Source organism: Petromyzon marinus, chromosome 26 (assembly GCF_048934315.1).
Source record: "Petromyzon marinus isolate PM22_M1 ecotype Great Lakes invasive population chromosome 26, UKy_Petmar_22M1.pri1.0, whole genome shotgun sequence".
Taxonomy (NCBI): Eukaryota; Metazoa; Chordata; class Hyperoartia; order Petromyzontiformes; family Petromyzontidae; genus Petromyzon; species Petromyzon marinus.
Genome location: NC_133692.1, coordinates 3,222,999 through 3,242,158, shown reverse-complemented (window position 1 = coordinate 3,242,158; position 19,160 = coordinate 3,222,999). Strand labels below are relative to the sequence as shown.

At 53.1% G+C, this 19,160-nt stretch overlaps 1 protein-coding gene across 1 annotated transcript; it reads left to right on the top strand.

Moving 5' to 3' along the window:
* The first annotated feature begins 1,054 nt into the window (after positions 1–1,054).
* LOC116946170 (tektin-3-like) lies at positions 1,055–18,099 on the top strand. Its single transcript, XM_032961104.2, has 9 exons — positions 1,055–1,309; positions 2,273–2,397; positions 6,358–6,829; positions 9,016–9,099; positions 9,919–9,989; positions 10,567–10,710; positions 12,735–12,957; positions 13,708–13,862; positions 15,968–18,099. The coding sequence occupies exons 2-9, from the start codon at positions 2,285–2,287 to the stop codon at positions 16,182–16,184; spliced, it is 1,479 nt and encodes a 492-aa protein (XP_032816995.2). The 5' UTR covers positions 1,055–1,309; positions 2,273–2,284; the 3' UTR covers positions 16,185–18,099.
* The last annotated feature ends 1,061 nt before the right edge of the window (positions 18,100–19,160 follow it).

Below are 19,160 nucleotides of genomic sequence, written 5' to 3'. Positions count from 1 at the left end.
ACTTATACCATGGTCTCTAGGATAGCAGCAGTCTCTCGATCTACAGAACTCGGTGGGCCTTACCTGGCTCGATAATAAATTAGTAAAATAAATAGTAGTAGATTATCTGGGGCAAGAAAAGTCTCACGTGCAGCTCGTATTCAGTGTTGATAAAGAGCACACTTACAATTGTGAAATCGGTCACTGACTTCCAGGATTTGTACAATGTCTTTACAGAGTTGCACCATGGCTGTTGGATGTGAGGTCAGGAACTTGGGTTTCTGATTAATAGTGTGTATGCAGTTTTCATATAAGTCGTGGCATTATATTAGAACGCACGTTCTTTCGAAAATGGAAAGAACAGATGCATACGTATGTCTTTCGAACAATATACGATGTCAACTGAATTAATGTATGACACTGTGGATTTTCTTTAAGCCGAAACATGCTACGCGTGATAGATTTGGTCCAAGTACAGAAATGTATCGTCAGAACGTGCAGAGAAACAATGATTCTGTTTCGGAAGCCAGTGATTTACTGAACCTGTGGAAATAGAAAGAGGGCGATATTGATTTGCGTAAGTTAATTTCTCCTGCATTCTAAATTTGAATCCCAGAAAGCGCCATTGGTATGACTTAATGATCATCGTTGTGCGCTATGGCATATTAAAGGTGACGTTTGCTGTGGATATCCAGAATGGGGAAAAAAACCCTTAATATAATGCCGTCACAATAAATGTACAATAAACGCGCGTGTTTTATTTATATGAGTCATTTAATTCGCGTGAATAATTAACGCGTTTTAGTTGTGTTGTGACTGGCACGGCACACCGCAGGAACCCCGGCACGCACGCACGCGTGCGCGTGAACCAACACGGCCATTCACTCACACGTCCACACGACGTCCGGATATTTGAGGACCGCTCCATTGTCGCCACCCCAGGTGGGGAGGGTGGGAGGAACGTCGTCGCACAAAGCGCCATCAGAGCCCCCGCCGCCCACGGCGAGTTGATGATGCAATGAATGAATGGAGGAGGGGGCCTCCTTTCTTTACCGCATATCATTACACACCCCACCAGCCAAGAGCGCCTGTGAATGCAGAACTCGTGACGTGCAGCAGAAATCGCACTGCACCCCCCCACCCCACCCACCTTCCCACAAGAAGTCATCCACACGGCACGGGGCGCTCATAGCAACAGTGACTCTGCCATCCACAAACCGCGCTCAGCTTCAGCACAAAAGTGCGCGGGTCTCGCGTGATCGGGGTGGCTTCGGAGTGGCGCTTCTCGTGTCTGTCTGGACAAAGTCGCGGGAGCTCGGACTGTTACGAAGTAAGTGGCTTCGTCGTCAGACTTAAAGCCCCTAGGGGACCCCCTTTGGGCCCTCTACACTTCGTTACCGTTACAACATGTCGTGCAACATTGGCCATTCTTCGTATGCCTCTGCCATAAAGAAGGGCCATTGGCCTCAAACGTCTCCTGTTAAGTATATAATTCATTTAAGAGCAATGGTACTGATGAAAGTTGTAAGCGTATGTTATGTATGCTTGTGCACCACTGCCGATACAGTATCACAATGTGATCAATCAGAAAAGGTTTGACCCTTTCTGGCAATAAAATAGGAGGTGTTAAGATGTTCAAACACCAAATAGAAATCTTTTGCAAGAAATCAAGTTCGCATTAACCACACGTACTCGTGGTGAACATGCAAACAAACATGCTCTGATAATATATATACGTTGTCTTTGAAACTGATTGGCCTACACCATGGCCTAATCTCATACGTGTCAGACCAGAGAATGCCTCTGTATTCTCCGGTCTGACAGAGAACACCAATTTAGTATTTTCCACAATAAATGGGTTTTTCGGGTGAGATCGCGTAACTAAAAACGTGTTGTTAACCCGCCACCACCCGACACAGGCATTTCGTAAGGTTTGTCACGTAAGCAAAACGTGGCAATTAGTTACGACTTCAGCACACCGGTGTGTTGGAAAGCAAATCCACAACATTTACAATGTTGCATTATTTGGCTGCTACTATAAATTTCAACGCGATAAGCCACTTCGCTGAGCTATCATTCGCGGCCAGGTCGCTTCGGAAAAAGATTTACAATTTGAGTACCGTAAAGTTTCCGCTGGTCATTGCGAACAACCAGCCTCGTCGGTCGATTTGCGCATGCAGAATTGTGAAGAAGTCCTCCCGCATTGAGCAAGTACGCCTGGGGTTTGTGGCAGCGGACGTTGTTGAAGTGTCAGCGCCTCCGCACCTCTCTCGCCTCTCCCCCCGGGGATTAGATTTGAGGTTCAATGGAGCTACTTGGCGCAACGAACGCGGCCACGTACGTGCGGTCTCGAGCAGCCATGGGCCCTTTCTTGCCTTCCACCAGCACCATGCGGGCCAGCTACAAGCACCCAGCCGGGTCGGTCATCAGCACACACCCGTACTGCACACCTGCTCGGCCACTCAACTACAACACTGCACACCTGCTCGGCCACTCAACTACAACACTGCACGCCTGCTCGGCCACTCAACTACAACACTGCACGCCTGCTAGGCCACTCAACTACAACACTGCACACCTGCTAGGCCACTCAACTACAACACTGCACGCCTGCTAGGCCACTCAACTACAACACTGCACACTTGCTCGTCCACTCAACTACAACACTGCACACCTGTTCGTCCACTCAACTACAACACTGCACACCTGCTAGCCCACTCAACTACAACACTACACACCTGCTCCCCCACTCAACTACAACACTACACACCTGCTAGGCCACTCAACTACAACACTGCACGCCTGCTCGGCCACTCAACTACAACACTACACACCTGCTCGCCCACTCAACTACAACACTACACACCTGCTCCCCCACTCAACTACAACACTGCACACCTGCTCCCCCACTCAACTACAACACTGCACACCTGCTCCCCCACTCAGCTACAACACTACACACCTGCTCCCCCACTCAACTACAACACTGCACACCTGCTCCCCCACTCAACTATAACACTACACACCTGCTCCCCCACTCAACTACAACACTACACACCTGCTCCCCCACTCAACTACAACACTGCACACCTGCTCCCCCACTCAACTATAACACTACACACCTGCTCCCCCACTCAACTACAACACTACACACCTGCTCCCCCACTCAACTACAACACTACACACCTGCTCCCCCACTCAACTACAACACTGCACACCTGCTCCCCCACTCAACTACAACACTACACACCTGCTCCCCCACTCAACTACAACACTACACACCTGCTCCCCCACTCAACTACAACACTACACACCTGCTCCCCCACTCAACTACAACACTGCACACCTGCTCCCCCACTCAACTACAACACTACACACCTGCTCCCCCACTCAACTACAACACTACACACCTGCTAGGCCACTCAACTACAACACTGCACGCCTGCTCGGCCACTCAACTACAACACTACACACCTGCTCGCCCACTCAACTACAACACTACACACCTGCTCCCCCACTCAACTACAACACTGCACACCTGCTCCCCCACTCAACTACAACACTGCACACCTGCTCCCCCACTCAGCTACAACACTACACACCTGCTCCCCCACTCAACTACAACACTGCACACCTGCTCCCCCACTCAACTATAACACTACACACCTGCTCCCCCACTCAACTACAACACTACACACCTGCTCCCCCACTCAACTACAACACTGCACACCTGCTCCCCCACTCAACTATAACACTACACACCTGCTCCCCCACTCAACTACAACACTACACACCTGCTCCCCCACTCAACTACAACACTACACACCTGCTCCCCCACTCAACTACAACACTGCACACCTGCTCCCCCACTCAACTACAACACTACACACCTGCTCCCCCACTCAACTACAACACTACACACCTGCTCCCCCACTCAACTACAACACTGCACACCTGCTCCCCCACTCAACTACAACACTACACACCTGCTCCCCCACTCAACTACAACACTACACACCTGCTCCCCCACTCAACTACAACACTACACACCTGCTCCCCCACTCAACTACAACACTACACACCTGCTCCCCCACTCAACTACAACACTACACACCTGCTCGGCCACTCAACTACAACACTACACACCTGCTCCCCCACTCAACTACAACACTGCACACCTGCTCCCCCACTCAACTACAACACTACACACCTGCTCCCCCACTCAACTACAACACTACACACCTGCTCCCCCACTCAACTACAACACTGCACACCTGCTCCCCCACTCAACTACAACACTACACACCTGCTCCCCCACTCAACTACAACACTGCACGCCTGCTCCCCCACTCAACTACAACACTGCACGCCTGCTCGTCCACTCAACTACAACACTACACACCTGCTCGCCCACTCAACTACAACACTACACACCTGCTAGCCCACTCAACTACAACACTACACGCCTGCTCCCCCACTCAACTACAACACTGCACGCCTGCTCGTCCACTCAACTACAACACTGCACACCTGCTAGGCCACTCAACTACAACACTGCACGCCTGCTCGTCCACTCAACTACAACACTGCACATCTACACTACTGCACACACGTATGCTACTACACAAGCATACACGTTCACACTTCCCTACACACTTGTGTATAGTTGGACATTTTAAAATACGAAATTAAACCGATGTATTCAGAAGAGATAGGCAAAATATCCATTCAGAAGGGACAGGAGAGGGAGATCATTCATATGAGATATTAGATAAATATATTCATGATAGGAGAATATATAAACATATTCAGAATTGGGAGGAGAGAGATGTATTCAAAAGATACGAAATGGGAAATGTCGGAGAGTGATGTCGAGGCTTTATCTGAGACAGTTTGGGTGCAAGGGCTCATTTCCATTTGGGTATTTGGTGCCACGGGGCGGGTGGGGAGCGGTGGCGCAGTGGTTAGCGCACTGCGCTATGAACCCCGTCACCTGAGTTCGATTCCCTGCGTCGACAAACATCGGTGGCGATAATCGACTTTAAGATTCAGGCCAAGCTTGTGTTGCGCCCGAAACGTCGTGATTCATTTAATTTTATAACTACGTCACTTTACCGAAAGAACCAAAGATAATGGATTCCTACAATCACGAAAGCTTTAAATCGAGATTCTTCTTCTTACGTTTAAGGCCTTGGATGAGTTGGCTTATAAATATCTCATTGATCTCTGCTAAAGTTTTATATTCCACTGCTCATTATATTCCACTGCTCATTCTCGTCTAAACTCATTATTCCTAAAGGCCGGACTGTGTGGTGTTCTGTGGGAGACAAACGGAGCCGTCTGTAAGCCAGGCTCTGCGATTGTTGAATTCCCTTTTCCCGAATGGACGGGGGAAGGGATTTCCTTCCCCCGAATGGACGGGGGAAGGGAATTGAACAATCGCAGAGCCTGGCTGTAGACGGCTCCGTTTGTCTCCACACAGAACACTACACAGTCCGTTCTTTGGGAATAATGAGTTTAGACGAGAATGATCACTTTTTTTTTCTCGTCCGAACACTCACCCCCTTTAACAGCGCGCTTTCGCCGTAACTTAATACGCCAGAGTGTAGAGCGCTTTGAGGTCTCGTGCGAATTGCGATGTAGAAGAGCCGAGTTCATTATTTATATTACCTCCGAAACACCTCCACTGTCCATCAACTCGCGCTGGCGCACGTGCTCAGGCGCAGTATTGCGCAACGTGGAGAGGGGAGGCATTCATCCAGCAGTGGATTGACCGTGGCCTTAAAATTAATTTTAAAATAAAATGTTTCTGCGTCACGGGGTCTTCTTATTTTTCGCGTCCTGCCACCGAACTCATAGGTTATTCTCTCTTTTTGCGAACGGCGATACGATAAACACGGTTGGCTACGTACGCTGTGAAAGAGGTTCGAAATTCCACGCACGCAATTCGCCGCTGTGCCAGCCACGGAGAGGGCCGCCGCATCTCACTGGACGTCACGGTGGCTAGGAGATGTTAACTACCTCGCCTGGTACGCACGAGGTCGTGGGTTCGATCCCGACGCTGACGCCTGCTGCTGCTGCTGTATATGTGGAGTTTGCGGTGTCTCTCTCCCCGTGGTCGCGTGGATTTTTCTCCGGCTCCACCGGTTTTTCCCGCCACATTTAGAATCAACGTCGCGCGTTTAGAGTATTTGGCTGCTGCTGTAAATGTCCACGTGATGAGCCACTTTCGTTGAGCTGTCATTTGCGGCCAGGTCGCTTCTGAAAAAAATCTTCATAGCTCAGTGGGCCTTGACCTGGTAAAAAAATATATTTATTTATATACATATCTAATTTACAACGCGCGTTGTTTGAATGTATTTCTTTTCCTCCACGCAGGTACAACCCCTGCGTGCACTGGCGCCCCGCCAGCTCCTCCGTGGGCAACGGCGCGCGGGTCATGACCGCCCCGTCGCATCAGCACCTGCAGATGCAGCACCCGCGCATGCCGCCCCTGGCCTCCGCGGGGTCCCCCTCGGCGAGCCGCGCGGCACTCGTCCTGTCGGCTCGCTTCACGCCGCTCGAGTGGCAGCGCGCCAACCAGGGCCACTACTCGCGCTCCGAGGTGTCGCGGCACAACGCCGAGCGCCTGCGCCACGACACGGCGCGCATGCTGCGCGACGCGGAGCAGGCGACGCGCCGCGTGCAGGCCGAGAGCAGCCGCGGACTGGGCGAGCGCGTGGGCGACATCTCCTTCTGGAGGGCCGAGCTGAGCCACGAGATGCAGCGCAGCGTCGCCGAGATGAACGCGCTGGGCGACATGAAGAAGCGTGTGGAGCGCGCGCTCGCCGAGACCGAGGGGCCGATGCAGGTGCCGCCCCGCCTACATAGCGCCGCGGGGGGGGGGGGGAGGTGCAATGCCCCCCCCCCCCACCCTCCCTGCCCCCTCGCTCCACCACCGCTCACCTCTCGTGCCCGCTGCTTGGGGCATCACAGAACCACTTACACCGCATGACACCTGCGCACGCCCGCAGTACGACGCGCCCGGATGTCAGCAACGGTCGGTTACGTACGGTGCGAAAGGAGTTCAACTTACATACAGCAACACCTGTGCACACCTGCGTGCCAGTGGCGAATGGAAGTCACTTTCTCGCGCGTTTTATTTTGTTGGGGTAGGGAGGGGGGGGCACTTCGAATCGATTGGGAGAGAGAATCTATTGAAATTGAATGATGGAGATATTTAGGACGCCCCCTTTTATCCGTCACAGTGAGATTCACGTGCCGACATCTTCCATCGCCGAGCTGCACTTCCAAGCTAATTTGCGTCAGAACATCCCGAACTAAACAGACTCCTCCTTCCACTGCAACTGGTGGCCCCCACACTGCCACACCCGTACACACCTACACGGCCACACCTGTACACACCTACACGGCCACACCTGTACACACCTACACGGCCACACCTGTACACACCTACACGGCCACACCTGTACACACCTACACGGCCACACCTGTACACACCTACACGGCCACACCTGTACACACCTACACGGCCACACCTGTACACATCTAGACGCTACACCTGTTCATCCCCACACTGCCACACCTGTACACACCTACACTGCCACACCTGTACACACCTACACGGCCACACCTGTACACACCTACACGGCCACACCTGTACACACCTAGACGCTACACCTGTTCACCCTCTAACTGCCACACCTGTACACACCTACACTGCCACACCTGTACACACCTACACTGCCACACCTGTACACACCTACACTGCCACACTTGTACACACCTACACGGCTGCACCTGTTCACCCTCACACTTATTTATAACATAAATGATTACTTAAATGGGAGAAGAACAATTGTGAAGGGTGAATTAATTGGGGGCGACGAGACATCTGAACCACCCTGTACATCGTGCACACCTCATTCCCTGCCCGGGACATCTCCACACACACACAGGAGAGTGTCTCCAGAAACACTCCCAACCCGCGTCTCCCCACCTGCCTCGCTTCACACGCTGCCGCTGAGCCGACTCGCTGTTTAGTCTCGCGTCCCCAGCTGCGGGGTTCGTGCCCCGAGTCAGAGTGGACGTGCGTTTCTCTGTCTGTTTGTGTGTTGTGTGGGGGAGCGGTAGCGTAGCGGTCAGCGCTACGCTGCCCTCCGAACCCAGCCACCCGAGTTCGATTCCCGCTCACGGCCAACACCAGTGACGATTATCTGAACCGGTCCTGGAGCTTCCCCCAAGCTCGACTCAGTCTCGAATGAGTACCTGGTGCGGTGTGTAAATATCGCCACCAGGGAGACAAAGGGGGCCGGGAGTGGTGTTGGCCACCCGCCCCCTCGCGTGCCATGCAGGCCTTCGTAGATGCTACTCGCAAACATCACTTTCCCCAGCGGTCAGTTAAGGCTACACGGGGGATCTTCGTCTTTGGCATTTGGTGTCGGGAGCTGAGCATATCGCACACAACGAGCACACACAACAATAATACTCGCCCGCCAATGCACACACACACAAAACCAAAGACAAATATCCACCGTATAACCTCTAACAGGCTGTTGAGGCAAGTGCTGTTAGCCGGCAAGGCACAATGAAAGGTGGGTGGCCAGCACCCAGGCCCGGCCACATTTGTCTCCCCGGTGCTGATGTTTACACACCGCACCAGGTACTCATTTAACGCCGAGTCGACCTAGGGGGAGTATGTATGTTGAACTTCTTTCGCACCGCACGTAGCCAGTCGTGATAATCGGAGGTACGGGGTAAGGACGACAAACTAAACACAAAAAGCAGTTCACAAAAAAATGCAATTAGACTTTCGGTCATTGAATGTTGGTCGTGAGCGGTATTCGAACTCGGGTCGTCGGGTTCGTACCATAGTGCGCTAACCACTGCGCCACCGCTCGCCAACACACACACACATACCCACCATGTTACCAGTCCACACGCGTGCACCAGTATGCACCCTCTGTGTATACAAATACGCGGCTGTGTGTGCACCTATCGCCGTGTAGGGCTCACGGGTGGCTCTCTCCTCAACAGGTGTGCAAGGAGTGCCTCTACCACCGGGAGAAGCGCATGGGCATGGACCTGGTGCACGATGACGTGGAGAAACAGCTGCTGCAGGTGCCCCCCACAACTCCACCGTCGACTGCACTCACTCACTCACTCATCCAGTGGTTCCATTCACTCATCGGATTCTGCCAGTATAAATAAAGATTCTGATTCTAAACTCACTCGCACGCCGATTTTAAGCACTTCTTACTCACTCACCCTGCCCATAGGTTTCTTAGCTCACTCACAAGATCCACACCTCACTTGCTCACTCACTCACCCACCCACCCAATCACTCACTCATGTGTCCCATACTTCACTCACTCAATAATTGGTCCCATTAACTCACAAGACCCACAGCTTACTCATTCACTCATAAGTCTCAACCTAAATTTACCCTCTCGTAGATTAGTGCTACCCACCTCAGCCTAAAGCCTTTTCCCGTTCCGATGACGAACGTGTACACCACCAGTCTTTCTTCCCATTCCGTTCCGATGACGTACACGTACGTAATCAAAACGGAATCATAAATAATAGGTCGTGCGGGAGGACGTCTAGCAGAGTTTGCCACCAGCTATCGTAGAGTGCGGTCGTGTCGCGACAGTTCTCTACGGTGAGTACAATGTCTTTAAAAACAGTGGTGCTACGCCTCTCTAATTAAAATTAACGCTGAGCCGCTTGTGCTTTCCAAGATTCAGCATTGAACGGGACCCCACCCTGCAACTTGCAGACGCCTCGGAACGGGAAAGGGTTTTTGAGGTTTCACTCCTTTCATACTAAACCCTGACTTTCATACACTGCAGCTTTCACGCAATCTTCTCTTGTACATAAGCTGGAAGAGCGTCGTCTGTGGTGATCAGCGTACATCCCTGCCCTGCGTGTGCATGTCAGGAGGTGGACGTGGTGCGGAGGTCCCAGGAGCAATTGAGAAATAAGCTGAACAAAATCAACGCTCAGCTCGTGTAAGTCTTCCTCTCGTGACAGCGCGTGCTGAGTCTAATGGCATCACTCGTGTTCACGTCTGTGGCTCCTGACCACCGCATTTCCATCAGATTTGTTTTCTAAGCGACCAGCACGGTAAGACCTGGCCGGGTAGCTCAGCGGTAGAGTGAACGGCTCGCAAATGGAAGGTCGCGAGTTAAAACAAATCTTGGTGGGGGGGGGGGGGGGTTTGACTCAACCCATCATCCCTACAGGGTCGATCGAATTGGCACCAATTTGTGGAGAAGTCAACAGCGGATGTCCTATTGATAGACGACTCGCCCCACGACACATATATATGAATGTGGAATGTCCACCACTGGCTGAGGGCTACGAACAGGCGATGAGCTCCGGTGCCTCGTTGCTCGCTTCGCCCAGACTTTTGAAAGCGGCGAAAAGCAGGCCCTGGTGCGTGAAAACGCTCCCCGTGGCCTCCTCTGCTGCATTTCCATCCCCCGTCGCCGGGTGTTCGCACCTGCGACGAGCGCGGTTGGGCTACGTATGGTGCGAAGGAAGTTCAACAGACACAACGCGCGCACACGCACATTGTGACGTCAGCGCGAGCAGGGCTGCGTACCACGAGCTGGAGCGCGACGCCAGCGACAAGCACAACGCCCTGCGCATCGACGAGAAGTGCCAGCACCTGGGAAACTCCTCCGAGGGCATCAGCTTCTTCCGAGGCGTGGAGCAACTGGACCCCGCGTAAGCGCGGGCGGCGCCACAATGGGGGGAGGAGGAGGAGGAGGTGGGGGGAGGGGGGCGCAGAATAAGGGGTGGGGGGCTACGGCACCCCCTACTTTGGTAGAGAAGCCACCCAGAGGTTCAGAATCAGAAGATTCATGCTGCAGGAGGAATCCGATGAGCTGTAAAGCTCTTTTTCACAGACGTCCAGTAGGGGCGGGTCGGAACGTTGCAACGGTTCGTGCAGGCCCAGGATAGAATGCCCCTGCCGGATCCCTTTGTTCTATGAGCAAAACCAGGCCCACTGTGGGCACTCTTTGATGCGCGAGGTCTGGGGCAAATCCCCCCCTTTGCCCCTTCCCCCCCTCGCCACCACCCTGTTCCTTTGGTAGACGGATGGGGGAAAGACAAACACTTCAACCCAGCCGCAGCACATCCCAGGCTACAGGGGTGGCTGGGTTAGCTCGGAGTGCCGAGCTGGCACCGCTGAAATCCTGCCTCGGAATTCAGTCGAACATCAAAGTTTAATTTGGGATCTCGAGTTGCCGTCGGTTGATGTAGGTATGAGACCAGTGCAGCAATGACCACAGACTAGAACAATCAACGCCAAATCTGGTTCTTGCGCTTAACATCGGCTAAATTCCTGCTGCTAGGAATAAACTCAAGTAAACTAAACATTTTTTTTTATTTTACCAGGTAGGGCCTAGTGAGCTATATCGCTCTTTTTCAGAAGCGCCCTGGCCACAAATGATCGTGGCTTATCATGTGGCTTATCATGTGGCTTATCATGTGGCTTATCATGTGGCTAATCATGTGGCTTATCATGTGGCTTATCATGTGGAAATCTACAGCAGCAGCCAAATACTATAAACGTGTGATGTTGATTCTAAATGTGGAGGGGAAAAACCGCAGGAGCCGAATAAAAATCCACACGACCACGAGCAAAGAGACACCCAAACTACAAACATACAGGCGTCAGGATCGGGATCGAACCCACGACTTCCTGTATACCAGGCGAGGTAGTTAACTTCTCACCACCGTGGCGACCGCGAATTCAGTTTGACTGTCGTGTGATGGATATCACTCTGTGTAGCTGGGTGGGTAGGAACTCGCAGCACCCGAGTGTGCGCGAGGGATTGAAAAGATTATTTCAGAAGCGGTTCATGGATATTCACTTCTGTGGGCCATTTCCGAACACAGGGTGAGAGCTCTGAATGCATTCGTTATCACACGACATGACGCTGACAATACCATTGGGATAATATGAGGAAGAGACAGCAGAAATAACAAATGAATAAAAATAGCACCGAAGCGGGCGTATGAAGCAATTGATGGGAATTTTAACAGTAAAAAGCATGTACAGAAGTTTTCAGCGTTAACAATGGTTTAATCTAGCTTTACACTATATTTATAGAGCACCTTCACTCAAGGCGCTCGAAATTGTTTTTAGCAAACGGTGACAGAATGGAATGGCTTCGATGGCAGTGGCGTGCAAGGTATTGAGGGATGAGCGACCGTGATCGGGGGGTACTTTGGGATCACGACATGGTAGGGGAGGGACCGAAATGAGTGGAGGGGCGAGGGCAGGGAAGAGGAAGCGAATGGGCATTGGAGAAGAGGTGAGGCTTTACAGATGTCTTAATGTTCAGGTGGTGTTACTCAGCAGAGAGAAGCCGTAGCCGAAGGGGTGGAGTAAAACAAACCTGAGGTCAGTGTTCAAACGGGCTGCGTCCACGTGCTAAACCGAGCTGCCGCGTGCCTTTGTCAAAACTGCAACAGCCCCTCTAGGCTGCTGCAGCTCCTTCCCCCGCACCTCCGATTAGCACGGTCGGCTACGCACGGTGCGAAAGAAGTTCAACATACACGTACATGCATACAATTGCCAGTGTGTCCCCGTGCTCGTCTGTGACCTTTCCGCCCGTGACCTTGTCACGGGCCGCAGCGGCGAGCGCCAGCGAGAGCTTCCGTAGAAGACGCCGGCGGCGCTGGCGGCGGAGCGGGGGATTTATCGTTCCTCCGCGCCCCCCTCCCCTGCCTCTCCCAAGGATCTCCGTGCCCGAGTCCTGGGCCAAGTTCACGGAGGACAACATCGTGCGGTCGCAGTGCGAGCGCGCGGCCTCCTCCAAGCTGCGCGAGGACGTGGAGGCCACGCTGGAGGTGGCCTCGACCAACATGTGGCAGCAGTTCAACGCCGTCAACGTGGCCTTCACCAACCGTGTCTCCGAGACGGCCGAGACCAAAAACAAGCTGCAGACACACCTGGCGAAGGTGCGCACAGCCCCCCGCTGCCCCCGCCCGCCCCCCGCCCTCGCCCACAAATGTGTCGTTAAACCCGCCACCACCCGACACGGCCAATTAGTAAGGTTTATCACGAATTGGCATGCTCTGTTGACGTGACAACCCTTACTTATTGGCTGCGTCGGGTGAGAATGGCTTGACGACATCATAAGAGATTGGTGTCAGAAAGATGTGGCACTACTTGAGAAAATTGGCACAAGACAGAGGAAAGTGGAAACAAATGACGACATGCGCAGTTAACGCCTGCGGGCTATCAGCCCATGTATCGTGATGATGATGATGGAGTATGCGCACAGATGTTGGACCGGCAGCTACAGCCGTTGGTTAAAGTTTCGCGTTATAGGGGTCAGCTCCACGAGTTTGTGTTCTGTGCTCACAACCTCTCTGTGAGAAACATGCGGGAAAACTCATCACAACGATCCAAGGTTATTATTATTATTTGTATGTATGTTGAACTTTGTTCGCACTGTACGTAGCTAGCTGCGCTTTTCCTTCCAACATTAGGAAGTCACTGGAGCTAAGTACTTATTAATCTAGATTGAAAACTCATTTATTTATTACTGCTTTTTTGTGTTTAGGTTGTTGTCCTTCCCCCCCCGCACCCCCGATTAGCACGGTTGGCTAAGTACGGTGCGAAAGAAGTTCAACAAATACATACGGACGAAACCCATACAGAGCGGCGTTCCTTTACCTACAGATCTGTGCGTTTGTCATCAACAGACCATGCAAGAGATCTTCCAGACAGAGGTGCTGATTGAGAACATCAAGAGAGCCATCCAGGAGAAGCAGGCGCCCCTGAAGGTGGCTCAGACGCGTCTGGAGGAGCGCATCCGAAGGCCCAACGTGGAGCTGTGTCGCGATACCCCACAAGTCAAGTAAGAGTCACACTGGCCCTACAAGGGAGTCACACTGGCCCTACAAGGGAGTCACACTGGCCCTACAGGAGAGCCACTTTGGCCCTACAAGGGAGTCACACTGGCCCTACAAGAGAGTCACACTGGCCCTACAAGGGAGTCACACTGGCCCTACAGGAGAGTCACACTGGCCCTACAAGGGAGTCACACTGGCCCTACAGGAGAGTCACACTGGCCCTACAAGAGAGTCACACTGGCCCTACAAGGGAGTCACACTGGCCCTACAAGGGAGCCACACTGGCCCTACAAGGGAGTCACACTGGCCCTACAAGAGAGCCACACTGATCCTACAAGGGAGTCACACTGGCCCTACAAAAGAGTCACACTGGCCCTACAAGGGAGTCACACTGGCCCTACAAGAGAGTCACACTGGCCCTACAAGAGAGTCACACTGTCCCTACAAGAGAGTCACACTGGCCCTACAGGAGAGTCACACTGGCCCTACAAGGGAGTCACACTGGCCCTATAGGAGAGTCACACTGGCCCTACAAGGGAGTCACACTGGCCCTATAGGAAAGTCACACTGGCCCTACAGGAGAGTCACACTGGCCCTACAGGAGAGTCACACTGGCCCTACAAGGGAGTCACACTGGCCCTACAGGAGAGTCACACTGGCCCTACAAGGGAGTCACACTGGCCCTACAGGAGAGTCACACTGGCCCTACAGGAGAGCCACACTGGCCCTACAAGAGAGTCACAGTGACCCTATAGGAGAGTCACACTGACCCTACAGGAGAGCCACACTGACCCTATAGGAGAGTCACACTGGCCCTACAGGAGAGTCACACTGACCCTATAGGAGAGCCACACTGACCCTATAGGAGAGTCACACTGGCCCTACAGGAGAGCCACACTGACCCTACAGGAGAGCCACACTGACCCTACAAGGGAGCCACGCTGACCCTACAAGGGAGCCACACTGACCCTATAGGAGAGCCACACTGACCCTACAAGAGAGCCACACTGACCCTACAGGAGAGCCACACTGACCCTACAAGCGAGCCACACTGACCCTACAAGGGAGCCACACTGACCCTACAAGGGAGCCCCACTGACCCTACAGGAGAGCCACACTGACCCTACAAGAGAGCCACACTGACCCTACAAGAGAGTCACACTGGCCCTATAGGAGAGCCACACTGACCCTACAGGAGAGCCACACTGACCCTACAAGAGAGTCACACTGACCCTACAGGAGAGCCACACTGACCCTATAAGAGAGCCACATTGACCCTACAGGTGAGCCACACTGACCCTACAAGGGAACCATACTGACCCTACAGGAGAGCCACACTGACCCTACAAGGGAGCCACACTGACCCTACAGGAGAGCCACACTGATCCTACAAGGGAGCCACACTGACGCTACAAGAGAGCCACACTGACCCTACAAGGGAGCCACACTGACCCTACAGGAGAGCCACACTGACCCTACCAGGGAGCCACACTGACCCTACAGGTCAAGGTACCCTTCTCTCCTCTGTGACTTGAACACACCGCATGGAGGCCACCCTGGTTGTGAAATCTTCCTCGAAGGTTTGCTCCTAATGCCCACGGAGCGTGGTTTACGTCGCCGCGCTTTTGCTCACGTCTCAAATCGCAACGCTTTGTGCAGACGACGAGAATCCAGGTGGGTGCGTGCGTAGTTTTGTTTTATAAGACAAAGCCAAGAGGACGGTGCATGCAGTGCCGGGGGTCACGTGATACGCATACGAGGCACGGTGGCAGCCCTGCCTCCCTGCTGTTTGTGAGGCAGCACACCCGTGCGTGCTGTTGCTTCTAACCGCTCGGCTTGCTAGTTAAGAGAATCGCTCAACCCTCCTTGCGGAGACCAGAAACCAACAACCTCTAGGCGCCACGGTGGCGAGATGTTAACTACCTCGCCTGGTATACAGGAGGGTCGTGGGTTCGATCCCGGCCCCGACGCCTGCTGTATATTATTACAGCAGGCGTCGGGGTCGGGCGGCACCTTTCCCTGACAGTGCCTTGTCACGTCGGCTGTGGTGTGGCCGGCGTCGAGTAGCGAAATGCGATCGGCGAGCGGCCGCTGTCTCTGCTTTGCTCAGGCTGATGGGCGAGGTGCATGAGCTGCAGGACACCATCGGCGCGCTCAAGCGACGCAAGGCGGAGGCTGAGTCGGCGCTGCAGGTCCTCGCCTCCACGCGCGCAGCGCTGGAGCACGACCTCGGGGTCAAGGCCAACTCGCTCTTCATCGACCGCGACAAGTGCATGGGCATGCGCCGCAACTTCCCCAGCACTCCCCGCCTCATCGGCTACGTATAGCGGCGTCTCGTGGCGACACCCACACCTCCACGCACCCACACCTCCACGCACCCAGACCTCCACGCACCCAGACCTCCACGCACCCAGACCTCCACGCACCCACACCTCCACGCACCCAGACCTCCACGCACCCAGACCTCCACGCACCCAGACCTCCACGCACCCAGACCTCCACGCACCCACACCTCCACGCACCCAGACCTCCACGCACCCAGACCTCCACGCACCCAGACCTCCACGCACCCAGACCTCCACGCACCCAGACCTCCACGCACCCACACCTCCACGCACCCAGACCTCCACGCACCCACACCTCCACGCACCCAGACCTCCACGTACCCACACCTCCACGCACCCACACCTCCACGCACCCAGACCTCCACGCACCCACACCTCCATGCACCTACACCTTCATGCACCCAGACCTCCATGCACCCACACCTCCACGCACCCAGACCTCCACGCACCCAGACCTCCACGCACCCACACCTCCACGCACCTACACCTTCATGCACCCAGACCTCCATGCACCCACACCTCCACGCACCCACACCTCCACGCACCCACACCTCCACGCACCCAGACCTCCACGCACCCACACCTCCACGCACCTACACCTTCATGCACCCAGACCTCCATGCACCCACACCTCCACGCACCCAGACCTCCACGCACCCACACCTCCACGCACCCAGACCTCCACGCACCCAGACCTCCACGCACCCAGACCTCCACGCACCCACACCTCCACGCACCCACACCTCCACGCATCCACACCTCCATGCACCAATTTCAGCGGTGGGGCTGCCGATTTTTTTTTACCCTTTTCACCACGTCCCGATTTTCACAAAGCGGATCGTGCCGCTTTGTGAAAATTTTGCCCGAACAAATATACATAAACATTCATAAACATATTAGCCACAGTTTTTGCGGTTTACGGTTTGCAGTACATGGGTTTAATAATCGGCAGCCGAACCGTTTAAATCAGTAAGCTTGACAGCAGAGATTTCGCCACACCACGTGGCTTCACCACAACACCACGCAATAGAACATCAGCCACAACACAGGGCCACTCCTATCAAGCGACGCGGCATTCTAGTCCCTCAAGGAAAGCAAGGTCTTTTAATTATTAACTATTATTCCTTGAATACTGATCCATCAGACACACACTGACCCATCACACAGACACTGACGCATCGCACGAACACTGACCCATCACATGAATGCTGATCCATTACTCACGTGAACGCTGACCCATGGACACTGACTGATTGCATAAACATTGACCTTACTTGCCAACCAACCCTACGAATTTAAGCGATCGGGGTGCCAATTTCAAAACCCTTTAAACCGTATTACCGATTTCAAATAACCTTACATCGGTATTCGGTAAAAAGGTTTTAAAAGTCGGCAGGAACCTGATTGTTTGGTCAAAAGTGTGCATTGCATGGACACGAGAAACCAGGTAAAATACAGCGCAGCCCCATTACAAATTACCTTGAAGTGGCAGTGCAGCGCAGCCGGGTAAGAATTTGTTGTGGAAAATGATCGCAACTCATCCGTCATCAGTGTCGCAGCGTGGCCGCATTATCCCATTTCCCGTGAGTCTTTACACGAGTTTAAGGAATCGATTTTGGCAGCGTAGTTGTTGTCGTCCAGCCACACCATGCGCCCCGTGACCCTGAAGAGTCGCTTCTGAGCGATGACTTTTGTAAGCCTCCACGTATCACCAAGAAGCAGAAAGCACAGATTTGTTTTCTCCCCACACAAAGCCCGCACACTAGCGCAGCAGAACGTATCTTAAAGATGAACAAAATATTGTCGGATTTTCAACAAGTTATCCTGGTTTTATTTGCACTTCGGGATTTTAGGTATGTGTTGACAATCTGTTTAATAAAGGCAGTTGCGTGTCGAAGTGTGTGTACCGCGTCATCTGTTCTTTGTCCTTCCCTCGCACCTTCGATTAGCACGGTTGGCTATGTACGGTGCGAAAGAAGTTCAACATATATACATGTGTTCAGCGTAACCTTCAACTGTAATTCTACGAGTAGAAGGCAATTGCATTTGTTTACCGAATTTCCTGCTTTTTCTCTCGTTATTATTCATATACAAGTGGCTCTGTGTGTTTTCGTGATGTCACGACACTCGGAAAAAATACAAAGGCAACGTAGCTGAGCCATCGCAGCAAGAGGGCAGGAGCGTGAGGAATAATGAAGTAATTAAACTGAGAGTACATTACCCGATCAACTACACCCATTACAGTGTTGTTGATCCGGACGTAATTTAAAGGCGTGCTTCAGTACAAGCATTGTTAAAGCAATTATGGTGACCCTATGAAATATGACAATTACGTTGATTTTCATTCAAAACACAAACACACATGTTGTGCGCGCCCTTAGCAAGCCGTGCGAACACACTCCACACTTCACAGGAGCCCCTCCATGCGTGTGTGCACGACGTGCACCTCAATATCTCCTTCTTGCCGAGGCAGTGTAAAAGCTCTGGACTTACTAAAAAAACTAAATTTAAAAAAAACGCTCCACGGTGGGAAACGGTGCACGTGATGTGGAATTTACCCAGCGATTAAAAAAAAACGAAGTCCGTGCGAGCCGTAGGTTGGAGATCCCACGGCCACGGCACACCCCGTGACGTTGGGCACGTAATTGGGTGTCCTCAAAACCCCTCGTGCCCGAGTCCGGAGCCCACACAGCGGCCTCCACAGCCACAGCCGCCACCGTCCGTCCGTCGATCTACCGTCGTCACCGCTGTTGCCCGTCCCATTGTCAACCCCCGATTCCTCCCGCTCTAGGTAAGAGAGAGTTGGCCGGGTGGGTGGTTGTAAGCTTTGTGGCTTCAATTTTAAAGCCGCCGTTAGTCATAGACGAAGAAAGGAGTGCTCCTCGGATTTTTTTTCTGCATTTCCCTTTCCGCTGTTTTTATTTCTTTTTGCTGTTATTATGAATGTTGTTGGTATTG

Excerpts from the sequence above, each read along its gene's own strand:
- LOC116946170 (XM_032961104.2), top strand. The coding sequence starts at position 2,285 with ATGGAGCTACTTGGCGCAACGAACGCGGCCACGTACGTGCGGTCTCGA. Across the intron at positions 6,830-9,015 it reads AGACCGAGGGGCCGATGCAG|GTGTGCAAGGAGTGCCTCTA; the intron begins GTGCCGCCCCGC and ends TCTCCTCAACAG. Across the intron at positions 9,990-10,566 it reads AAAATCAACGCTCAGCTCGT|CGCGAGCAGGGCTGCGTACC; the intron begins GTAAGTCTTCCT and ends TTGTGACGTCAG.